The 26539-nt window shown below is 48.7% G+C and overlaps 1 protein-coding gene across 1 annotated transcript in view; it reads left to right on the top strand.

The window, feature by feature from the left end:
* The window catches only part of ACBD3 (acyl-CoA binding domain containing 3), a 158308-nt gene that overhangs the window by 96897 nt on the left and 34872 nt on the right, over positions 1-26539 (top strand). Inside the window, exons 3-5 of the mRNA XM_085610409.1 lie at positions 11459-11599; positions 12102-12260; positions 22506-22680. Coding sequence (XP_085466535.1) covers positions 11459-11599; positions 12102-12260; positions 22506-22680 — 475 coding nt within the window. The remainder of the gene's footprint in view (positions 1-11458; positions 11600-12101; positions 12261-22505; positions 22681-26539) is intronic.

Genomic DNA, 26539 nt, shown 5'->3' with positions numbered 1-26539 from the left:
TCGTTTTTGTAGATGGGTTAAAATGTTATATACAAATCCTGCGGTATGTGTTCAAACCAGGTCGGTGCAGTGGTTGTTGGGGCGTGGCACACGGCAGAGATGCCCGCTGTTGCAGCTGCTGTTCGCACTGGCCATTGAGCCAGTAACGGTATGAGGAGGGTGGGCTAGGGGTGCCTAGATTTGATCTTTATTATTACGCGGCGCAACTTCAGCATGCTATGCAGTGGTTGGATGAGGGTGATAGTTGGGAAAAGCATTTACTTGCCGGGCGATGCAGCCAGATGATCTCCCTATGACTTTGATGGAGGGTGCCAGGGCGGTGCCAGGGCGAGCGCGGATCTACCATATGTGGTTAGGCAAATGGCCTGCTTGTGGCAGAAAGTTGTGGAACGAGTGCTGGGGCGGTCTCCCTTCCTCCCGGAATTGTCCATCTGGCAGTTGGTCCCTGTACGCAGGATGCTGGAAAACATGTCTTTCCAGGGATGGAGAGAGGGTGGCTGCACAGTATTGACAGACCTATATATAAATGACACCTACCTTACGTTTGAGCAGGCGTGTGAAGGGTCCTGTCTGGGGACAGGGGCAATATCTTCTATATGCAGGCCTGATGGAATTGGCCAAGGTGACATGGCCCACTTATCCGGATATGCCCTGGACCACCGAGACCTTGGACATATTGCTAACATGTGGAGATGGGTGCAGATCGGTGTCTTTGTTGTACAAGGCCATGAGGGCGGACTCGGGTTCTTTGGCTCTTAAGGGCATGGGATGCTTGGAACGAGGATTTGCAAACGCCGTGCTGGAGAGGGACTGGGTAAGAGTATGCACGCTAATGCTTAAGGTGTCTTGTAATGCCCGGTTGAAGATACTGCACTAAAACTTCTTGCAGCGAGTGTATATGACCCCGGCGAGGCTCTGTCGTATCAATGCCTCCCGTTCGCATGGATGTCCTAGATGTCATGGAGCCCGTACGGGGTACATGCATTTGGCATGGGAATGGCCAGAAGTTCATCAGTATTGGCTTGATGTAGTAGCATGGCTCCGTGGAGGGGTTGGAATGGCAATAGAAGCTACGCCTGAGCAGTGCCTCCTAGGGCTGGTACCGCAACGCAAAAAAAAGAAAAAGGGCTAACAAGCTACTACAGTTAGCACTGGTGTTGGCTAAACAAATGTTCACCATTTGCTGGATGGGTAGCGTGCCCCCTCTTTTGTGAATTGGATAAGAGATGTGGGAGACTGGAGGAACAGCGTATGAAAGCCTTCCGCAATGACAAAAAGTTGTAGGAGGACATAGCAAGCTGGAGAGAGGTATGAACAGGCTAGTGAATCTGATGGTTGTAACAATATGTAAACTTTGGTGCTTGTGTCAACCCAAATTGTATATGATGCGGAATCTGCTGCTTAGTCATGTAAAGTGTACTTAACTGTGCTATGTTCTTGGGACTCTAACGCATGAAATGAAAATAAGACGATGGATATTGTCTCGAAGGGTTCTGTATATGACCGCTCAGTTTGTCTGTGGCTAGATAGTCTTTACCACATAAGGTGTTACCAAAGGTAGTAACTTGCTTGTTGGCACTTTCTAGTGAACATGGAGGAGTTAGTAAGTTGTATATGTAGAATAGAGATAGCCAGAAGCTGCATGTCTTCATCACTCTGTTCTTTATAAAAGTAGTCCCTCTTGTTTTTTTTTTTTTGCACTAAATTCTGTTTGAGTGTACACAAACTTGGTCTCTTAGCATACCATTCTTCCTATGCTGCGGGCAAGTGGTTTTATGTGTCATTCGAGCCAGATTGCAGAAAGATCTCCATAAAAAGAATATGCAGTCCATTTCTCGGAGTTCCCCATTTTGCAATGAAGTGGGATGCCTGCAATATTCCTTGCTGCTCTTCTATTATGTAATGTGTATAAAAAAACATCTGACCTCATTCAAAAATGAATGGGCACGAATATCCAACCTGTGTGCTAACTCTTGAATCAGAGGAATACAAAAAAATGATGGGCGGAATGCTTGAATTGGTTTCAGTTTATTAGAATCACCAAAGGCTACATCCCATTACCTAACTGCACCTCAGTTTAATCCATATTAATCGTAAGCCCATTACAATCTATCTAGGTCCTTATTTTATTTTAAACACATTGGAAGTAGAACAAATGAGCCATCAAAAATGTTAAAAATAAGCTGTGGGGGGCGTGGTCTAACTGACGATGCAGTCGGACGCGCACTAGAGGAGCTTCGGCAGGCCGCCGCGCACTAACGCTATTATAGCGGAGCTGGGGGACCCCGATGCTCGAATCAGGGGTGCACTGTGTGCGGCTGGTGCGCGACACCCCTTGGTGGGAGGAGGACGGCGTGGAAGCGGCGGTCTGGTGCGGGAACTCAGCCTGGTGGTTAGTGCGCCTGCCATTTTGTGCTGTTTGGAGGCCTCCGGATTTGCAGTGGCCCTTGTGTCCTGAGCTGATGCCTGGCGCGCTGTCCGCCTCCAGAGGTGAGGGAGGCACTGCGGGAGCGCTCACCCGGTCAGTGGGGGTGCGGACGGCGGACCTGGGCCACGGATGCGGTCGGACGGGCGGCATGCCTGCAGTCGGCCTGGGACCGCCATTTCCTGCGATTGGATCGGTGAGGTGCGTCAGACCCCGGGACTTCGCTGGCTGGCTCTCCCGGTCCGAGGGGGCCTTCATATGCCCTGACGGTTGGTGGTGGCCGAGGGGCACTGGCGAGGGGCCGCTGCTGCACTTTCTGCGGTTGTTTTATCCCCCCACCTCCGTGTGGAATCCGGGGTGGCATCCCCCAGGAGTGGACGGTCCTGAGCCAGAGGGTGCAGGGCTCTTCTGTGAAGGAGCCTGTCGGGACTGCCTCCATCTACCTTGTGCCTGTGGCGGTCTCTGCGGTGGCCTGCGTGGAGAGCAGCGGGGACGGCAGTGTCCCGAGTGCTGGTTGAGGCGGCGGCCGTCGTGGTGCCTGCATGGGACCCCCGGCACTGTGAGTAAAGCTGTGGGGGCGTGCATCCCTGACCCCTTGCTGTGGGCCCATTGGGGGCGGGTGCTCCCCCTGTTCGACGCAGCGCTTCTGCCTTCAGTGGAGCCCAGCTTGCATCGTGCCTCTCATGGACGCGGGGCGGGAGATGCCCCTGGGAGTTCCTCTGGCCGCCATCTTTAAGGCAGTAAACTGAGACAGCGGGATAGTCTGGCCCGCGTGGATCCTCCTTGGGCTGCACCGCCGCCATATCTGCCACGCTAGGGCGGCGGGAGGTCTCGTGGGTCGCCCAGCGACGACGCCTGTTGCCCGACACTTGAAGAAGCGGTGGGGCCCGGACGGCGGCGGTTGGTAGAGCGGACTGGCCATCGCTGGCGCTCGCCGTGCTTCGGGTGGCTGAGGGGCCGGTAGTTGCGTGATGATCTCCAGCGCAAGGAGGCAACAGAAGCAGACGGAGAGCTGCTCTTGAGTTTGGAGACCCCGGAGAGACCTTGCTTTTAGTGCCCCATTTCTGTGAGGTGGGGTGGCCCTGTGCTGGGGGGGGGGGGGCCTGGTACGAGACTCTGGTGGAGACTTTCTTTGATGTCGCCCATCCCCTGCTGTGCTTCCCTCACAGGTCACTCGACGCCAGTGTGCTCTGCTCGCCGGGCCTGTTCCTACTGCTGGCTGGTGCCTGGCCTTGCCGTTGGGGGGGGGGGGGGGGGGGGAGGGAGTCTGTATATTGTCGTCAGCCGGGTCGACCCCTTTGCTGGACTGCTCCTGCCCATTGATCTGTGAACCCTCCCCATTGACGGCTCATTGCTGCCACTTTGTCTGCTGCTGGTGGTGTTGGGCTGTGGCACCCGGGGCATCATGGGTCTGGCCTGAACCTGGTCTGGTAGCTCTCACTCTGCTGGGGTGCGGGTTGGGGCTTGTGTCTGTTTACATGCTTCCACAGGGTGTACCTGTGCTTTGAAGGGCTGTGGGGGACTGACAGGGGCTCCTGGTCCTTTGAGTTACTACATTTTGCAGAGCTGTGGAGGCGAATTGAATGTTAAGACCCCCCTATTCGGCGTTGTCTGGGCTTGTCGGGTTAGCGGTGGGGCTGAACACCTTTCACGGAGTCTGAGGTGAGGAAGGGGGCCTTCTGTGGGGTCGGTGCTTTGGGGTGGTGGCGGAGGGACCTCCGTTATAGGATAGGTCTTACTGCCGGCTGTTCCACTGTGCCGCCACTATGACGCGCACTAATAGTCAAGGATGCCCCGGGGCCAGCCCCTAAGGACAACTCTGTGGCGGCCTTGTAGGGCAAGATGGGCTCGTCTGCACCCGCTGAGGGACAGGCGTCGGCTGGGGGAGACTCGCTCCCGGTGACGCAGGCCTTTATGTCCTCCTTCATGGCTGAACTGAAATCGGAGATTGTCTCCCTGCGTACTGAAGTGCACTCCTGTGTCAGAGAGCTCCGGAAAGAGGTCGGGGACCTTGGAGGACGGGTCGATGGGTTGGAGAAGACTATGGATGCCCGGACAGAAGACCAGGAGCAGCTTTGGCAGCGTCTGGCTGTACTGGAAGAGCAACACATTGATTTGCAGCTGAAGCAGGAGGATTTGGACAATCGAAGTCGCCGGAATAACCTCCGCATCCGGGAGATCCCCTTGGGTGCGGAAGGGAAAGACATCATGACATATGTGGCGCACCTGTTGCATGAAGTGTGGGGCGATGAGGACGCTTCTCCCCCGGCCCTGGATCGGGCTCACCGGGTCCCTGGGCCTGCGAACAGATCGGGCCTTATTCCTGATATACTAACCAGGGTTCATTTTTTCACAGAGAAGGAAGCTATTCTACGGGCGGCACGGGCCAAGCAGGACCTCGCGTATGAGGGGCATCGGTTTCAGATTTTCCAGGATCTGGCCCCAGCTACCCTTAGGCGCCGCCGTACCTTCAAACCAGTGACTGATAAGTTGCGAAGCTTGAATATCACCTACTAGTGGGGTCATCCCTTTGCGCCTATATTTACCTGGGAATCTAGGCAAAGGGTGATTCGATCCTACAGGGATGCGGCGCAGCTGCTTAGACTCCCTGCCTCACGGCCCTCCAGCCCCGCTCGTCCTCCATCCTCTGCAAGGGTTTCTGCTGAGCCAGCCTGGTCGACCGTGCGCTGGCGCACCCCTCCTCTCAACGAACAAGACTCCCTTCAGGCTAAACAGGACATTACGTACGTACGGTTTAGATCAAGGTCGGTTTAGAATGTGATCTCGGGTAAGGGATCAGCGTGTACTCCAAGGTGCGGTCCCGCACCTTGGAGTACACGCTGATTCTAAACCGACCTTGATCTAAACCGTACGTACTCATCCGGTTTTTGGCTTACCGCCGTTCATTTTCTCACGGGTAGTCATTCACCTCCTCATGCCGAGATCTGGCCACCTGGGACTATTCGACACAAATGTTAATATCCTCAAACTGCCCTGATGAGTCACAATAGCTACACGTTGTGACGAAACACGTGTCGGCTGATTTGTTTTCATGTTGTATTGGTCTGAATTCACACGTATAAAGAAATTTTGCTCATAATACGCCTGATGTCGACCTTTGTGATTTCATAACAAGGCACTTCAGATATCTTTTGCTTTTTGATGGGCACACCCAGAACGTAATAATTTTTCATACGTGTGCACAGGACTTCATTTACAATTTGTTGATGTGGGCCATGACCCACACATTTGCAGGGGTTATTTCCTTGGGTTTGTTCCCCCTGACCTGGTAGCACCGGAAACACTTGATCTCTGTGACACCAACGTCGCACACGCTTGAGCGCCAACCTTCCTCAACTTTAACCAAACCCTCACCACTGCTACTACGACTTCTCTAGGCTTGTCCGAACCCTAGGGTGTAGGCTGGCTGGCGATTGGAACAGAGAAATGTGGCCCGGTTGGCCGACGTTGGAATTATCTCCTCTCACTTTCTGCTCTCTTACTTTTCTGTATCGCTTCCTCTTCTTTTCAGCAGGTGCTAGGTATGGCGGGTGGTTACTTACGCTGCCGCAACGCGCACTTGGTGTTGGAGTCGGCGCGTCTCTGTGTTCCCTCCCTACCCCCCAGCAGCGCTTTCTTCGGTGGCATGATGGACTAACTTGGAATTTGATTTCCTCATGACTGTTCCTGGCCTATTAAAGATACTAACCCTTAATGTTAAGGGCCTTAATTCCTCCAACAAGCGGCAGCAGGTGTGGCGCTATTTGCGACAGCATAGCCCGGACATTCTTTGTTTGCAAGAAACCCACCTGCTGCGTGTAGATACTCCCCGTATGGGGCATCCAAGCTATCCCCTCCAGTTCTGGACCTCGGCGGATACCAAAACAGCCGGGGTGGCTATTCTCTGCAGACCGGGAATCAGGCAGGGGCACTCTAAGGCTTATTGCAGTCCGGATGGACGCTTCATAAGGGTGGGGGTGCGGGTGGGAGGACGCCCACTCACGCTGTGCAATGTTTATGCACCAAACCAGATGCAAGATTCTTACCTCCGAGCACTGATGCGAGAACATGTGCCACATGGCGAGTCCTCCTTAATTTTTGGGGGAGATTTTAACCTTGTATGGGACCCTGCGATGGACCGTAGCGAGGACCCCTCCAATGGGACGGGAGCCATGTCTTCCGCGCTTCGAAAACATATAACGGATCTTGGATTGCTGGATGTCTGGCGATATCATTCTCCGGAGGTGCGGGATTACTCGTACTACTCCCATGTTCACCATTCGTACTCGCGTATTGATTATTTATTCATCTCCCATGATGCAGTGCGGGACACGGTGGGGGCATCTATGTCCGACATATCGATATCCGACCACGCCCATGTGGAGCTTCTGCTGCAGGACCCGGCCGCTTCTCCCGTCCGCTCTCGACGGTGGCGACTGCCATTGCACATCCTGCGCGATCCGGCAGATGTGGAGAGCATACGGTCTGCCATTGACTCCTACTTTGTAAGCAATGATCTTCCTGAAACTCCCTTTCCAGTGGTGCGGGATGCATTTAAGGCTACCATCCGCGGCCACATCACGTCCTTGGCGATTGCACGTGCCCGGGAGACACGCCGCCTGGAGGAACCCTTTCCAAGGACATAAAGGTGCTAGAATGCCAGGATCAGGGTCATTCGTGACTCTGCGATGGCTTGCTAACCTCTGGGGCCAACTCCGCACACTACGCACTTATAAGGCGAAGCCGTCCCTGCTAACCCTAAAGCAACGGTATTTTGAGGGGGGAGATAAAGTAGGTAGGGTACTGGCGCAGCGCCTGCGGGCTCGTGCGGCGAATACCCACATAGCGAATATTCAAACACCAGGTAGGGTCTGGGCTACTACGGAACAAGCTAAATGTGAGGCCTTCAGGGCTTACTACGCTGCCCTCTACGGGGCGGACAACCCCTCGCCCGCCGACCTAGATGATTTCCTAGCTCAATTCCCCTGGACGCCAATTCACCCGCAACATGCCCAACAGCTGGAAGACCCTCTCACGACGGAGGAATTGCGGGCGGCGCTGAAGGGTCTGCCTCTCGGGAAGACGCCAGGGCCAGATGGCTTGCCATTGGCTTTTTATCGTATGTTTCTGCCGCAGCTCCAGCAGCATCTCTTGCGGCTGTATAACTCCTTCTCGGGTGCGGAGGGGCCGTCGTCCTCTATGGGTATGGCGGAGATAGCTTTGCTGAATACGGATCTTAAAATATACACCAAAATGCTCGCTAGCTGCTTGGACCCCCACATGCCCGGGCTTGTGGAACCGGATCAAGTTGGCTTCATCCGCAGCAGGCAAGGGGTGGATAATGTGCGTCGAATCGCGCACCTGGTGGGGAAAGCCCAGCACTGGAAAATACCAGCCTGTCTTATCTCGCTGGACGCGGAGAAGGCGTTCGATCAAGTGGATTGGGGCTTCCTTCGAGCGGTACTCCAGAAGATCGGACTGGGTGGGAATATGATCATGGCACCTTACCTTTCCCCGCAAGCTCTGGTTCGAGTCAATGGGCAGCTTACAGATCCCTTCTCGATCTCTAGAGCTACACGACAGGGCTGTCCCTTGTCACCTCTGCTGATTGCCCTGGTGGTAGGGCCCTTAGCGGAGATGATTAGACAGCACCCGGACGTACATGGGATCTCCCTTGGGGGCCGGCAAAACAAGGTGGCACTCTTCGCGGATGATCTTATCCTTACTTTGTCGCGCCCGCACACGTCTCTTCCACTGCTCCATACCCTACTACAGTCCTTTGAGCACGTCTCGGGCCTCAAAACAAACCATGGCAAGTCCTGGGCTCGGAATCTCACGATTCCGCCAGAAGAAGTGCTGGTCCTGAAAACGCTTGCTCCCTACCAATGGGCCACGGAGCATATTTGATATCTTGGCCTCCAACTGAACCCCACCTTGGACACGTGGACCCAGGTAAACTGGCGGGAGTGGCGGAGGACTGTTCTGGAAGATATGCGGGGTGGAAAAACCTCACGGTCTCTTGGTTGGGTAGGCTTAATGCCATAAAAATGTCAATACTCCCTAAATCTTATATTTATTTCAATGCCTCCCCACCCCCATACCGCAGCATCAAATTCAGGGCCTCCAACGCGATATCATTCGCTTTATCTGGGGCGGCTGCAGGCCGCGACTCTCCCACAGGACCCTCATGTCGCCGCGCGACAGAGGGGGGGGGGGGGGGGGTCTTGAGTGCCCTAACCTCTTGGACTATCATTGGGCCTCGCACCTTCACTTTGTGTCGGAATGGATAGCCGTTGAGAGCGAGAAGGTGTGGTTTCATATGGATAGGGCGGTAACCGGGCGTTCCATTTGGGACCTTGCCTGGCATTCTCGCACGGCGCGCTCGCGGAGCGTCTATATGGCAGTCCCTACCAAAACGGTATTGGATATATGGGACGCGATTGCAGTACGTAAGGGCTTAACGACATTTCCCTCCCCTCATACACCTATCTCGGGCAACCCAGCCTTCCCACCGGCCCTTCACTCGCCAGCCTTTGCTGATTGGTTACAGGGGGGATGTAGGGTGATTGGTGATCTGTACGAGGGGGAATACTTAAGACGTTTGCCCGGTGTCGGGAGGACTTTGGTCTCCCGGTGACTGCGGGTTTACAGTATGCGCAGCTGCGGCACTGGGTGTCCTCCCCAGAAATGCACAGGGCCGCTACCCGTCCATTCACCCCGTTTGAACGGCTGGTCCGTTTCTTTGATGAGTCAAAGGGCCTGATCTCTCGCACATACAGATTTTACAACATCCCCCGGTCCTATCTCCACATCTTTACCAGCACCATTGGCAGGTGCTCTCCCCCACGGAAATCACCTCAGCGCAGTGGCGTCGTCTCTGGCGGGATATCTCTGGGGTTTATCACAGTGTTCCGCAGAAGGAAAACGCTTATAAAATCATGACACAATGGTATTGTACGCCTACTCGCCTGCACAAAATGTTCCCCATCGTGTCTTCATTGTGTTAGAGATGCCTGAAGGCTCCTGGAGATTTCATGCACATCTGGTGGGCGTGCCCGCTCCTGACCCTATTCTGGAAGGAAGTACTTAGCCACATCAAGGGGGTGCTGGGGTTTCCACTACCTGACTCCGCCACAGTAGTTCTCTTGGGCCTTAAGCCTGTCAGTCTGAAAGCCCTTACCCGCAGCAATTGGACTATAGCACTCCATATGCTAGGGGCAGCCGGACAGACTATAGCATTGTACTGGAAAAAAATGGACACTCCCCCATTAGCGGCTTGGTATACACGTTTATGGCATGTGCTAACTATGGAATTGCTTACAGCAAGATTACAATCGCGTGACACACGCTTCACTGCTGTCTGGCGGCCCCTAGTCCAGTACCTTTCTAAAACAGAACATGCACGTTACCTACCCTCCGAGCGCTACACCTTTTTGACGATGCCCTCCTACCGTCGGATCCCAGTAGACTCCTCATATGAACAGGTCAGTCATCAGGGACGCCCCCTATGATTAGTCCCAAAGCAAGCACGTCTAATGTTATGCGCTGTTGCCTACACATTCCCGTCCGTCTGCCTGGCCACTATGGCTGCTGTCCTGCTCTTCTTTCTCTTCTTTCTGTCTGGCTTTCTTCTATCTAGTTTCCTCTATCCGCTTTTGATGGGCCCCTTGCCCGTGTTTTTGTTTTTGCATTGCAAAGGTCCCCAACGCTACATATAATGCCCCTACCTCGCCATGTGTTTAGATACGCGGCCGGCCCCACAGGGGTTGTAGGCGACATGCAGTGTTTAAATTATTTTATACTGCTTCCATAGAATCCTCCTCAGGAGCTTTGACTGAAAAGCGGCTGGCCCGAACTGGGTTGTAGGCTTAACGCTGTGTCATTGGGGACCTTGGTTAAGTAAAAGAATAAATAAAAAGACAAGTTAAAAAAAAAAAAATAATAAGCTGTGTTTTTTCCTACATAAGAGTAAAAGGAATAGCCACTCTTGATTAGAATTTCCAATTCAGGACTAATATAGATATTAAATAATAGAGGAGGTAGAGCTGATTCTTGAGGCTTGCGTATTATAGAAGGCAAGGACAAAAACTTACTAACTATTACTCTTTGCATCTGATTCTGCAGAACAGATATAAACCAATCCAGCGCTTCAGCACCTATTCCAACACTTAAGTCTCAGCGGAAGCAGCTCATGATTCACCATATTGAAATCTGCTAATAAGTCCAGCAAGCTTAGAAGAGAAGTGGCATTAGCCACACAGTTGATGGACGGAATGCAGAACAAATCAAAACATTCACCCCCAGTCAAGAGATCTGGGTTAAATCCATCATTCTTTTGCTCACCATGCCACCCCAGTTTAGACCTGGCCATATGCAGATCAGTCTTGACCCTATGCCTCATGGGAACAGTCTAGCCCGAACTCCCAAGCCAGGTCCTCCCTGGACCGGAAACAGGCATCCTAGGACCGGTTTCATCGGCAGCTCTCAAAAAGTCATCTATTGAGGCAGATTTAGTACATTGAGTTGATAGCCCACTTTCAGAATCATGAAGATTATGTGATTCGAGATAGATCCTACGTTGAGCTGCTACAATTCTCCCAATGTTTCTACATCCAGCAGCAGAGTGATTGGACACAGTATTGCCAGTGAAGGGAGGGACGGGTGGCTTCAGCTCTCGACGCAGACTTTTGTCGGGGATGTAAACAATTTTCACTGGGGGTTGTTTAGATTGATGGGGCAGCTAATTAACTAACTTCTTCCGTAAACCGGGCACAGAGCTCTTTAGAACATTGTACTATGTCGCTTGTTTGTATTGCATTTACGCCATTCTGAGGTCACTTAGAAGAGCTGATGGTAAAGGCGGAAAAGAAGCTCCAACAGGAGGGCTCTTTTGTCTATTTGTATTGATTGTTGAGAATCCCTGTATTGCGTAGCTTAGTATGAACCAAAAATGTGTTGTGAATCAAGGTGGTATGATTCATCATGGCTAAAATGTTGTTTCTTGATTACATGTGTTCCCTTTTATTCATTTAGGAAAGAATGGGCTGCCCTGGGAAACACTAGTAGGCAAGACGCGATGACAGAGTTCGTAAAGCTGTTAAATAGGTGTTGTCACCTTTTTTCAACATATGTCACCTCACATAAAATAGAAAAAGAAGAGCAAGAAAGGAAAAGGTGAGGCAATAAACCTAATTTTCATATTAATCTGCTCATTCTCTTTGGTGCAGTCAGACCTTGCGTAACAATCATTATTGTTGCTCTTACTAATATCAGTTTAAATGATAACTAGATTACATGGACTTCAAGCGTACCTCAAGTTGATGATTCCACAGCATTAGCAGAGCTCTGAAGTGTATTTCGCCTTGTATGTAAATTTAGCATTGCGCAGACCTCCGCCATTGATATTCTATCCATTTTGTCAAATGATCATTTAAGGAGTTTATTTCCTTCATGTTAACTCTGAGCTTTGCGGGGGTGGTTGTGCTGTTTGTATTTTTCCCTGGTTTGTCTGGTTGCCCTTAAAACTGACTCTTGAACTGCTTACCCTGGGCCTTTGGAATCCATCATTCCTTTTTCTAATACTTATAGTTTACAGTCTCCACTGCTTTTATATCTGAACCTTTGTCGATTCAGTCTTGCAATATGTGTGTTTATCTTACTGTGTTTTGTGTTAAAGGCGGGAAGAGGAAGAAAGAAGACGGAGAGAAGAGGAGGAACGAGAGCGCCTACAAAGAGAAGAGGAGAAACGTCGACGAGAGGAGGAAGAGAGGTTAAGACGGGAAGAAGAAGAAAGAAGGCGGATAGAAGAAGAAAGATACCGTATGGAACAGCAGAAGTAAGAGGCCATTTCCAACTAGATGGCTCAGCATGGAAAAAGTCCTGATAATTCTAAAAGATTTACAAAAGGTCATGTTTTCTCTTGGCCATGGGAGGGCGAAACTCGGAGTTACAGGAGAAACTCCATAGAGTTCCCCGAACTGGTGTAATTCGGCTTATTGTGCTGCTTTTTAACGCTGGGAGTTTGTTCAAGGTTGTAAAATCAGCTCGAACAGCACCATGCAGTGTGCCAGAGGGCGCTGCTTCTTTCTGCTGCTCAAATTGATTTTCTACTCGAGCGGCAGATTTTGCAACACCACCTGCTGCGACTGCCCGCATTGAGAAAATCTCGATGAGTGGCATTGTAGCACAAAAATATCGCGCTGGAATTTGCAAATTCTCACTCGCCAACTTAACATTTGTGAACCGTGAGTGAGAAAATACTCAACCACATGACAGTTGGTGGAGTTTTGCTGGAACTCTGCAATACAAGCGTAACGCGGATTGGGCAAAACTCAGCTGTTGGAGGAGTTTATTGCCCACCCCTAGTCTTTGCTTTGTTTGCACTTGTGTGCAAAATGTGTGAACCCTACTATGCAGGAATTCACATATATTGTACCTCCATTTGTAGCTTTAAAGTGTACTCTCTTCTGGGGCTGAAAACTAGATCCCCTTTGCACAGAAATTATATTTCTGAGTCCAGATGCATGTACATGCCTTTAGGTTTGTCCCTTCTTCTCTGGGTGAGGTAATCTGTGTCAAAATGCACAACATATTTGGCTCCCACTCACACAGATTTTTCTCCAGGCACTTCTGTCACTTTGCAGTCAGAAGTCTGCCCAGTCTCCAGTTCTGGATTCTGGGCCGCTTGCTTATGCTTCACACCACTGCGTTTTAGAAATGGGCCTAATTGCATGGGCCAGTTCATTGAACTTGACTCGCACAGATTAAGTCTGCGATAAATGGGGCATGTCCTCCTCAGATACCCCTACAGCCGATGCATTCCTCTTTCATATCAGTCTCTAATGAAGAGACTCATAAAACTGCTTGCCCAAAGTTGCTGCCTTGCAGGCCAAGCAGCCTCGAAACTGTCCTGGAGACAGACTCTTTCATGTGACTGCTACAGAATCTAGTTAGTTTGAAAGACAAGCTCGTTTATAAGCAGGGGTTTTGTTTTTTACGTGGGATTGTGTGTGAGGAGGAATAGTAATGGAACAGGCAGATAAAGGAATTTTCAGGTCGGTTTCTTGGATAGGTAGCCCGGCATGGCCTGTTACTGGTCAGCACAGCTGAGGAGGGTCTACGGGCCCCAATGAAGTATGCAGCCTTTGTATCTGTTCAGTACTCAGCTGCCCGTTTACCTCTCTAAGGCTGCAGTGTAAAGCCTTAGCTACACCACTTCCATCCCCCCTTGGTTCCATGCTGTCCGTTTATATCCTTTTTATCCTTGACTGTCCTGTTAGTTTCATGAAAGGATATTGCTGACCAGACAGCCTCATAATCATCCCATGTGGATCACTTCCTGTGCTTGCGTACCCGGAGCAAAGGATTCAGCACAGACACAAATCGTAATCCAAAGCTTATAAATTCACTAGCTGATGAACAGGAGCAATGGAGCATATTATTCCCATCTAGTGGTTCACTCCCAACACCTAATGCATCTGCTCATAGCACAATGCCCTTTTCCGACCCCCTCCCCCTGTGAGAAACTACAGAGAAATATATAAACTGTTTGCACACCTCCCGGATACCGGTCCTCCTACCGACTACGACGCAGCAGTCAGGGCACTAAATGCCCATTTTGATCCCCAGCTCAACCCAGATTACGAGCGATTCAAACTTCCTCAAGCGCGTCCGAGAGAAGGCGAGACAATGGATGCCTTCCACGCTCGACTGCGAGAATTGACTAGTACCTGCATGGACGATGACCAGAACAAAGAAGTAAGAGCCCAAGCAATCCAAGGGTGCCGCAACAAACACCTTCGGACCCTCATACTGCGACAACCAGGAATCACCTTGGAAGATATTCTTATCCTAGCAAGGTTGCACGAACTCTCTGATGCCAGAGCTACAGTCATAGACGCCGAGCTTGCCCAGCAAGTGGAAAAGCCGATAACGATAAAGACTGAACGTGCGGATGCCATGCGAACTTCGTCCAGGGGCGCCCGGGGGCGATGGCCGACCAGAAGTCAGCGGGGGTCCCGCTGTGGCTACTGCAGAAATGAGGAACATCCACCGGAAGAATGCCCTGCACAAGGTCGGACGTGCTCGAAGTGCGGCATCCTCAATCATTATGCCATTGTCTGCAGAGGAGGGGCCAGAAGCAGAGGTGCTCGAGGAAGACGTCCGCCGTCCAAGGCAGTACGACAGTTGTCGCTTGACGAAGCAGACCAATCTCAAGGAATGAAAATGTCAGCCAACCGAAGGCAGTACCTAGACTAATCCACAGAAGATGAGGCCGAAGCTTACATGATATCTTTTGCTGGCGATCTAAAACGAAGGAGGCCACAACCGACGTGCGCCATCGAAATTGCAGGAACACCAGTAACCGCTCTAATTGACACAGGAGCGTCCATAAGCGTCATGGGCTGCCAGCAGTACAAACAACTGAAGCCAAAGCTGGCACTAGCCCCGTCGAACGTAAAGATCTTGACATATGGGAGTCAGAAGCCGCTACCCCTGAAGGGGAAGATGATGGTGCAAGTCAACACATGGGGTCACTACGACGTTCCACGTCATAGACCGAGAAGCGGATATCCTAGTGAGCAGCCACACGGCAGAAGATCTGGGACTGGTAACTTTTGCTAACGCAGTCAAGACCCTACAGGCCGATGATATACTTGAGCTGTTCCCTCAAGTCTTCAAAGGCCTTGGATGCATGAAAAGAGACCCAGTGAAGCTACACTTTGACAAAGCTGTAAAACCAGTGGCCCTACGGCACCGTCGCATACCTTTTCATCTCAGACCACTCGTTGAGCAGGAGCTACAGAGTTTAGAGCAACAGGGAGTGATCGAGAAAGTCACGGGGACGACACCCTGGGTGTCACCCATGGTCATAGCCGAAAAGCCGAAACAGCCAGGGAAGATACCTCTCTGCATCGACATGCGCATGCCTAACCAGGCGATAAAGCGGGAGAGACACCTTACCCCAACGGTCGACGACATAATAGCTGATCTCAATGGATCTCGGTGGTTTTCCAAACTCGACCTCAACGTGGGGTACCACCAGCTGAAGCTGGCTGAAGAAAGTAGGTATAGCACGACTTGCTCAACTCACCTGGGGCTACGCTGCTATAGAAGGTTAAATTTCGGCATATCTTCGGCAGCAGAAATTTTTCAAAACGCTGTGCGGGAGATGCTATCTGGGCTCCAAGGCGTCATCAACATCAGTGACGATATACTCATTCACTCAGCGACTCTCGAGGAGCACCATCGTCTCCTCCGAACCACGTTGCAACGACTAGTTGACCATGAGTAACACTCCACCGGGACAAATGTCAATTCTTCCAAAAGGCCATTGAGTTCTTTGGCTACGTATTCAGCCAAGATGGAGTGCAAGTAGACCCCAGGAAGTCGCAAGCTATTCAACAAGCACCAGCACCCAACACAGCATCAGAAGTTCGGAGTTTTTTGGGCATGGCCACATACTGTGGACTGTTCATACCGAACCTGACTACAGTGGCCGAACCTTTAAGAGCTCTTTCAAAGAAGGATGCAGTGTGGCAATGGGGAAAAGAAGAGTAGGAGGCATTCCAAAAGGTCAAGACGACTCTGCTGAGTAAAACCACCATGGCCTACTTTGACCTGGCACGTCGAACAGAAGTAGTAGTGGACGCCAGCCCCGTGGGGTTAGGAGCACTCCTCGCCCAAGAGACAGAGCCAGGAAAATGGGTTCCCCTAGCCTTCGCAAGCAAAGCACTCGCACCAACCGAAGCTCGTTACTCCCAAATTGAACGAGAGGCGCTAGCTATCAAGTGGGCCTGCAACCATTTTCATCTTTACATTTGTGGACACCCGTTCAAGGTTGCAACTGATCACCAGCCACTGCTTCCGCTCTTCAGAGGCACTGCTCCGCATCCACCGCCCAGGATTGAAAGGTGGGCAATACAACTACAACATATTCAGATGGACATAGAGTACAGACCCGGAACCAAAAATCCGGCTGACTTCATGTCTAGACACCCGTTAGACACACTTCCAGGAAGCGCCCGACAAGAACAACGCACCGAAGAATATGTATGCATGCTGTCTCAATGGGTCTGCCCCCGAGCCCTCACAATTGAACAGATTAAAGAGGAAACAAATAATGACGTTGTGCTACAAAAAGTACTAGAAGCCATACGCAGGGAAGGCTTCCTCCAAGGTATCACCGGATGGAACGAACCAGACTGAATCCGTCTAGGGAAGATGTGGTGAGTCCATGATGAGCTGAGCACTTCCGACAGTGGTGTCGTACTACGTGGATCACGGATCGTCATCCTGGTAGGCCTCCAGGAAAGAGCAACTGTTCTAGCTCACGAAGGCCATCAAGGGACTGTGAGGATGAAGTCACAAATGCGAGAAAAGGTGTGGTTCCCTGGCCTAGAGGCAGCCGTGGACACTGTTGTGAGGAGTTGCTGAGCCTGCCAGCTCACCAGTAACCCAGAAGCACCATCACCGGTAGTAACAGAGGACCCAGCCCCGTCCCCGTGGTCATGGGTAAGCCTAGACTGTGGGAGCTTCCCAGACGGAAGAGTCACCGCTGTTCTAGTCGACAGTTACACGAAGTATCCTATTGTAGATGTCATACCGTCAACATCTTTCAACCATCTGCAGCCAGTGCTCGAGAAAGCGTTTGCTCTCTTTGGACTACCTCAAGTCGTAAAAATTGACAACGGACCTCCATTTTAAGGAGGAGAATTTAAAGAGCTGTTAACGCAACTAGGAATCAAACATCACCGCATCACTCCTCAGTGGCCTCAAGCCAATGGTGAAGCGGAACGGTTCATGCGAACACTCAATAAAATCCTTCGCATAGCAGTAGCCGAACAATCTGACCCCGAAATTATGCTTCACAGATTTCTAAGAGAATACCGCAGCACATCACACTGCATTACACAGTGATCGCCGTGGGCACTAATGCTAGCTGGTCCCTGACGAGACACCATTCCGGTAGCTGAGAGCTGGACACCAGAGTCATATCCTGTCGAAACACAAGCTCGATGAAGAGCTACTAACGACAGAGCAAGTAGCCAGAGAAGAGCACGGCCGAGAGTCATAGCACCTGGATGCACCGTCCTAGTGCGTCACCGTCGCAGCGGAGGGAAGTTCCGCACAGCATATGAGCCCAGATTGTGGACAGTACTGAACCTCAATGGAACTGCCCTCACCGATAAGAAAGGAGGAGAGATCATCACACGGAATATCTCCTGGTTCAAACAAGTACAACCGAAGAGCATCGATGGTGAACACCCCAGGAGAGTGGAGAGTGAGGAGTGTCCAAGTGGCGGGCTGTCACCACACACCGACAACACTCAAAACTCAGTGCCTGAAGATGCCATGCCGGCCACGGATGGTGGACAATCCAGCGTTGTAGAAACACCGCCAGCGCAAGGAGAGATCAACGCGATGCCCAAGGTCGCTACAGCCTATGGCCGAATCCAAGGCCGAGCCAAAGGCTAGCAGACTTTGCATGTTGAAGTATTGTTGATGTCCCCGAAGAACACTGATTTGGGATGGGATGTAGCAGTCTAGTTGTTAGGCCGAGAGACTGCCTCCAGTGCCCTGAAGGGCATCCATACAATGTAACACTCTCTGGCCAGGCGTGGCCAGAGAGAATAAAATAAACGGGCGGAGGGAGATCGCACGGGACTTCCGGCCCAGACGATAGCTGTGGTGTTATTTAAGCAGCTCCCCGACCCTGTAACGCTAGCACCTAGGCCGTAGATACCAATCACCACACAGAGCACCTCACTTGACTGCCTCTTGAAGATATTGCCTGGCACCCATTTTAAGTGAATTGTGGTGTGTTCATTTTTGGCATATTCTTGTGTTTTTTCTTCCGTTACCTATGGCTCCTTGTGCTGAAGACGGAGCCAGCACATGCGCAATGATGGCAAAGGTGCGAGTGCCCGCAGTGTCAATGACATCTAATGCCCCACAGCCGGCGCGAGCCTTTAAATGTCGGCCGCGCGCACAGCCTATCGTATCGAGCGCGTGCTGCCTCGTGCTTTCCACTGTGAGGCGAGCGGAGTAGGAACACTCCGCCCCCGGCAGCAGCCCTCAGTACCGCTCACTGACACCATCCGTCCCGTCCGTCGGTCGGCGCGAGCCCTTACTCTGCAGGCCCCTCTGGAGCACACGAGCAGCATCAGTACGTAATTTAATACGTGATAAGTCAGTCCTTTGACTGTTTGCTTTGTCAGCCCTCTGCTGCCCTCTAGTGTGAGAATCAAACATTACATATACATTAATCGGCAATACTCTACAGCCACTAATAAAACTTCAAATAGCAGCACTCTCGATCCAGCCTTCTGCCACTCACTGACAGCTGAAGCTGACGAGGACTGCTTTATACTTTCTTGTCACGGGACTACTATCAACCCAAGGTGCCAGTAAACTTTGGCAGCACCTTAACGGAATCTGAAGTTGTGGTAGCCTTACAAAAGGTATAATTCTGCCATGGGTACTGCCCAATCAACCATTGTTCCTTCAAGCTTTCTGCCACAACCAGGTCCACACCCCCACTGAGTGGGAGGAGTGAATTGAAGTATTCGAAAATTCCATCCAATCCCATGATTAACTCAGTGCCTCTTCGGATAGAAAAAACCTGTTAAGTGTGTTCATCTTTAAATACGTTCCCTTTGAAGCGACACAAATTCTACACTCAATTCCAAAGGAGCAGGCTAAACAGTGTATGAGTCTGGAAAAAGGCTAGGGGAATTGGCAAATAAATGTCAATTGCTCCATTGACAGAAAAATGGATCAAAGATCAATGGAGCATCCGGTGTGCAAGCAAAAAGATGCAATAATGTCTGTGGGCAGCAGGTAATCTCAGCCTGAACTGAGTGATTGCAGGTGCCATGGTGGTGGAGAAATCCGAAATATATATGAGGGAGATCAGAGTGGAATTATGAAACAGCACTCAGCGGTGACTGAGGGGGTGGATTTAAGAAACAGCACTCCGATGGCTGTGACTGATGAGACAAAGAATGGAGGGGATGCTATTGACAAAAGACTAACAACACCTAATAGGGAAGCCAGTAGTGAAACGTGCTGTGAAGGCTGGAACAAGCTCATGCCATGGGTGTGGAGTGTTTTTTTTTGGCCTGCCTCAACAATTAGTTTTGACTTTAGGAAGGGATGCAGAAAGTCTCACAGAAAGGGGCATTGGGCCTGATGTTATTGGTAGATTATCGACTACTATACACAATTGTTCCTCAGACATGTTTGAAGCTACATGGCCTGGTTTCAAGCTGGATCCACTGGAAATAAATCCGAAAGGTTACAATGGCTTTAGGATGTGTGTGGGCCTATATCCATTTTCAAGATCGGGTGGTGAGAGGGAAGCTTTATGTAGAAAAGAGTGCTCTGCCTATTCTCGGTTGGATACTTCAATGTAACTTAAATATTGTCATAAACACAAGAGCAGCTGATAAAGTAATTGTCATTGAAGATTCAGGTTTAGATAAAATCTTATGGTATTCTGAGTGTTTTTAAGGGAAGGTTAGCTAAAGGCTGTGTGTAAAATCGTGCTAATGCAGAATGCAACACCTGTAGGACAGAAAGCTAGATGAAAGTTCACTAGTGATCAGAGAAGAGGTGAAGGGGATGTCGAAACAGATAGCTGGGGAGGATCTCCCTGAGCCTTTCAATGCAAAGGAATTGTGCTCTTCAGTTGTTTTAACGAAATAAAAAATCTGAATTTAGTTTAAAGTTTTTTTTAGACTTGCAATGCCTTGTTTTCTCATTCCAAATATAACTGAGATATGAAGAATGCTTGACATCAATTCGGAAGTAATTGAAAGTATTGATGGCATTCATTTCCACAGAGGGAGTCTTTCAATTCACATGACTCTTTCTACTTTGCCTCTGCCGCAAGTGTCTTCCAAAGATTGATGACAGGCATATTTGGAGAACAAGAGAATGTTCTCTTTTTTCAAAGTGGCATCTTAGTTTTTGTAAAATTAATTGAAGAACATAACTTAGTTTTAAAACAAGAAGTATACAGATTGTATAATACTAGTATAGTATTGTACGAAGAAAAAATGAAGGATTTGGCAACGAGTTAAAATATTTGATCTATTCGGTTTCATCAGAAGGTATGAAACCAAAATCAGTTCTTGTGAGTGCCATTGTCAATGCTGCAATTCCAGATGATGAGCAGAGCGTAGTGGACTATTATCAAAGTGTGTCCTGGACTCTGCCACAGAACAGAAGATTTACAAATTATTTTGAGAAAAGAGAAATTGTGGGGAGAGGCGCAATAAAGATTTGAGGAAGTTCAAAATGGCTATTGTGAAGGCACACGTTTTGTCTCCTTTGGACGTGAGAAAGAAGACTTACTACATGGGATGCCAGTTCAATAGAGGTCGATTCTGTTCTTTCGCAGTTACAGGCAGAAAGAGAACAAACCGTAGCGTTTGCCTTTTATTGTCTTGTACAGAGAGTGATTACTCTAATTGAACGAGAAGCATTGGCTGCTGATTCGGGTGGAGAGGACAGTAAACATGTAAATATGGGGCGACGCATTATTCTGAGAATGGATCATAAGCACTGACTTTGGAAACTGGCAGTCGGATCGCAGTGTTATAACTATGAGCTAGAGTATGTACCGAGCTGGAGCAATCTGGTTGCTGTTTGTCTTGCCTGCCTCACTGTGAAGGAAGAGGATGCTGAATTTGAAACTGATGCGGTGTGGCAAGTGTGTGGTTGTTCTCATGGAATGTTTGGCGGTGAGGAGTTTGAGTTGGCAATGGCAGATGAACATCTTAGAGGAAGAAACAGGCTTAATGCAAAAGAGTTGTATCCTTGAATGTGTGAGGTTTTATTTCAAGATTTTAGACTAACTGACGATATCTGGTGACTCTGTATGACGTGAGGAGAAAGGGTTGTTCTTCCACATGGAGTGAGAAATATGCGGATTGGGTTGGCTCTGAAGGGCATGTCTATCAGGTAACCACCAAGAAACGCCTTAAGGAAAGGTTATAGTGATCTGGGCATGTTGACAAAATAAAAAATTACGCTGTCAACTTTGCAGTATGTACGGAAGGAAGGTAAGAAAGGGTTAAAGGTAGGCTGAGGCACACCACAGCATATTGTCAATCCAGGAGTTCTTGGTTGTACATTTGATTAAACTTTTATAGGTCCATCTATCTCTACCAGAACATGTACCGTGTGTGGCTGTTGATGTTGTTGTCCTCTCAAAGTAGATTGAGGCTGTGTTTTTAGGATTCCTAACCATTGTTTAATTTGACGTTGGAGTTAGAGAATGAACAAAGGTGGAACAAGAGGTAAGTGACAGTGTATTGTAAGGGTGGTCAGTGTTAAGAAGTTAGAGACAGTTGAAGGGTGTAGTGGTTTGATGCCAATGACGGATGGTGAATTGCAAGGTGTGCATTTCTGACGTGTGAGCTCTATGTAGTAGTGGGGATGCTTCCTTTCACATATGATCTCGGGAAGTCATTGTTCCTATTAGAGAAGTGGGCCGTCGGAGGTCAAGGAGACCACAATTGCACTGCCAATATCTTTTAACTCTATCCCAGGTATCTACATTTTTTAAGTAATGTAACTTCACAAAATTTGACCTTGTGCTTGATTTTTCTTTTGTTTGTTCTTTTCAAGAGTATTACGGGGAAAAGATATGCTGCATCATTACGATTTATTGGCAGTTAGAAGCAGCTACCTGACCTGGAAGGTTCATCAAAGATTTGTTCTTCCAATAGTCAACTGATTAATCTTCCTGTCTGGTGAAGACCAGTATTGCATCAAGCTTTGTGGAGACACAGCCATTTGTAATATCAATATTTTAATCCAAGATCTTTTTATGTCATTTTTAAAACACAAAGATCTGTTTGACTCTGTTGCCCTCGGAATGTGTCCGAGTGACTCCTACTTTGGTGTGCGTAACTGGCATTCTTATGAGTGAGCCTCAAGGTCGGAAGGAACACATCACTGTGCAAGGAATACAGTATTTTTGTTAAAGCACAAGTCTGCTTCAAGAAAAAATATTGGTCTCCCTTACTTACTTTTCGAACTTCTCTGGTTTTATTTTTGACTAATCTAGGCAGCAGATCATGGCAGCATTAAACTCCCAGACGGCAGTTCAGTTCCAGCAGTATGCAGCACAGCAGTATCCAGGCAACTTTGAGCAGCAGCAGATCCTGATCCGTCAGCTCCAGGAGCAGCATTATCAACAGTACATGCAGCAGCTGTACCAGGTCCAGCTTGCACAGCAACAGGTATGATGCACACATGGACAGCCCAGGCTCCTTGTTTTAACAGCTACTAGATGCTCTACATTTTCTCATGCGCTTCTATGCTTTCACGCCAAGTGGTTTATTGTCTGCTGCCTGTTTCTCAATTGATCAGGATTAGAAGGCCCAAAATGTAGACTTCTGAAAGTATTGAAAACCCCACTGTATGTTCTAGCCAATGAATGTAGCCATCTCAAAGGAGCTAGCAGCTGTTTTATGGTTTGAAGAATTCTCATGATCTGCTGTGAAATTTGCTGTGCAGGTTCTGCTGTGGTATGACTTGCTGATTCAGGATTATGTGGTCTTACGATAATAATTCAATTTTCTCAAACGAGAGAAAATCGCAAATTGTAAGTCAGTCACATTGTAAAGAAATGTGACTTAATGCAAAGCGTAAATATATAGTACGTGCTTGCTTTTATGTATCTCACGTACTATTTACAAAGCCTTAATCATTTACTTACGTTCAGGTCAACTTTTTGAAACGTGGACACAACAATGATAGACATTGAGGGTCAAGGACCTCAGAAGACCCTCCTACCTTACAAGGGAGACATTAGGTGACTAGCTTAGGCAGAGATAGGAGGGACACATGAAAACACCGGGTCTCCTATGAATGTACTCTAGAATACATTACCATTTAGTTTGGTTAGATGTGCTGTAGAGTTGTTACTTAAACTATAGGTCTTACTCAGTGCCATGTCTCCATTTTTTGATGAATGATGGCTGTGCTTTACATGTCAACTGTCGCATAACTTTACACGATGCGGGTGGTAGCCAAGGAGTTGAACATCGAGGAAGATGTAGCGTAATGTAAGGAAACGCACACTGGATACACAGTGAGATTGATTGAGACACTGGGGAGAATGGGCAAAGGGATAAGTTGGCAGACACTGGGAATCGTGGACGCCATGGTAGGTGAGACGTCTTGGCATGTTTTGAAAGACATGGGTAGATACTGCGAGGTATAGGCCTCCCCTGTCTCAGGACTGGGAGGTGTGTTCCACCTGCATCCTCTCAGCCCCAAACCTGGACCAAGAGTTGTATTCCTCTCCTCCATTTTAACTGGGAATGGGAAGGCATGGACTGGGAGGCACTTCAGGCCTCCAAGCTTTGCCATTCCTGCAATGCACTGGCACATCCCATTTCTAGGACTGAAAGCCACACTCGCACACACCCAGCCTGGTTGGACTGGTAGCCATGAGGACACACAAACCACCTGCTGGCACTCGGAAGGTAGACCAGTGGCAGAAGCCCGCTTTGTACTCACCATGGATTCTAACATAACAGGTTCGAAGATATTTTGAAATATCACCACACAGTCTTTGTTCTATAAGTAAATATCTTAGTTGTTAATGATTTACATGGACGAAATGCTACATTTATTACACTGCACAGCACCCTAAGACCTACAGCTAAACCTTTTGATTAATTAAGCGGCTAAAATCACACATTTCTAGATGTTGGGGCTATAATTGTTCTAAAACGTTTTGTTAATAAAATAGTCCATTAGTGGCCATTGAGGATGTCTCTGCAGCTACTTTCACAATGCGGATCAGAATCCTACAATGCCCCATCACTCTGAGTGATCTTTTTGGCATTTTGCTTTCTGATTACAGATTATGGTACCCCATAATTTGTGGCATTTGCGTATCTCCTAGGTAACATGGATCGCTGCAGACAAGAATTGGGCCATGCTTGAGAGAGCTACAGTCAGTCAAGGAGACTTTCTCAAGTTAATCAAAATAATGCTTGTCTGCAAATTCAAAACCTCTTGTGTCATATGACTGATTCCCAAAGTAGGCTTGGACTATGTTCATCATCCATGGGCAAAACCTACTAAGTGTGTCGTGGTGTTTTCTTGCCGCTAATCTATAGTTGACAGAAATGCTGCTGCAGGTGGGCCTGATTCTGCCCCGGTGCCAAATGATTCCTTGACTTTTGCCACAAGACCATCATCATATTGTACAAGAGTCCATCATGGCATGAATTGCCACATATGATCTCTGCAGAGTGTGTCTACCAAGGAAACCCTTGTCCTACTACTACAAGTACCTACACCATTTATTTCTATATTTCCTGCATTACTTCTGCCGCTGCCAGATTTACAATGGAAACTAGTGTTGGTGGTGCTTGTCCTGAACAAATCAGTTATTTACTAGTGGCAATTTGTGTGTCTGGTTCTTTAGCCTGTTAGAAAGAAGAGAAAGTTCAGCAGGTATAAAATGCTTCCGCTTTCTAGATACCGGGCTTCAACATGCTCACTGCCAGATCGCTCTCCTTCTGTGCACCTTCCTAGGTCAATCTTCGACACTGCTATTGCGAAGTTTCACCAAATTGGACCTCTGCCACAGCCTGTCTTGCTCCATTCCAACGTATCTAAAAATCAGCCCAAAAACGAATGCACTCTATAGAACCCTTGGAACGCACATTTTTGGCCAAATAAGTTGCCTCCTCCCCCCTCAGCCAATAGTCTAGGGGTGATCATCAATACTGACCTCACTATGAAATCCCAGATAGGAGCAGTAACCTCCACCTGTTTCGTTCAGCTCAGAAAGATAAGGAAGATCAGGAGATTGCTTACTCTGGAAGCTCTGATCCAGGTGGTCCTAGCCATGGTGATTTCACACCTGGACTATGCCAACTCTTTATTTCGGCATCCCTCTATAGCTCACTAAAAGACTGCAGTTGGTGTAGAATCGGGCAGCCAGGCTGATATTTCAGCAACCCAGATGGGAACATGTCTCCCCCATTATGGAAAAATTACATTGGCTTCCTATCCCACAAATGTGTGCATTTAAAGTTGGCTGCCTCATTTTTAAGTCCCTGCATGGTGCTAGCCCAAAATTCATATCCAGGCCTGTTAAAAAATACATACCTTCCCGGAGCTTGTGCTCTGCTTATAAGAACCTCCTAACCATTCCTTCCTACAAACTGACACGACGAGGTGGTTGTAGGTTTGCAGTACTGTCACCCAGCTTCTGGAATACTCTTCCCTTGGACATCAGAACCTGCACTGAATTCCTTAGATTCAGAAGGCTTGGCTATATATCCAAGCTTATATCTACAACCCAGCAGATGATCAAACACATGGGGCTCCGGCAATATCCTAGTTGAGTGCCAAGAAACCAATCGGTGTATGTGCGCTCTATAAGAAATTTTAACATAATATAACATAACATAGAACTCTACCCCTTTTATACCTTTCAGAATCATGCTTCCGTAGGTAGTTAATTTTTCATGCAAAATTCTTCTTAGCCCACCAGTACAGCACCCTTGAAATACTGCTTTTGGTTTGTGTGATAAATTGTGCCCACCCCTAGTTCATTTGATGAGCAAGAGTGAAGCTTTCATAGCCCCATCAGACTTGGTGCTGAAGTTTTGGCAGGTATTTGTAATTCATCCAGTTAAATTTCTACTTCCCTGAACATGTGCCAGTCCGCTTGTGGATAAAGTTTCATTCATTCATATAGCTTTATTTCGGTTATAAACCATAAAAGCACAGATGTATAATACAGAAACATGAAGATAAAAATTCATAGAACATCCTCAACCATGATACATTAAATAAAATAGTTAAAATATGCTTTAAAAATATCAAACAGTAAAACAGTCAATGACCAGAAAAAGGAACAGTAGATCAATAGGTAGAACATCATGATACTACACATGGTTTGCCTTGAGTATTACATTTCTTGTGATCCACATGGAGAGATGAAATCTCGAGGTGGCAAAGACAAACACGGGGGTCGTATCATGTTTTAATAGTCTAAAAACTTCCCTATAATCCCTAAGACCTCTTAGTTTACAAAGGGAAATGATCCATTTAAATCGTGCCCTGTTA

The sequence above is a fragment of the Triturus cristatus genome, chromosome 6 (genome assembly GCF_964204655.1).
Source record: "Triturus cristatus chromosome 6, aTriCri1.1, whole genome shotgun sequence".
NCBI classification, from domain to species: Eukaryota; Metazoa; Chordata; class Amphibia; order Caudata; family Salamandridae; genus Triturus; species Triturus cristatus.
This window is presented reverse-complemented; position numbering and strand designations above follow the sequence as displayed.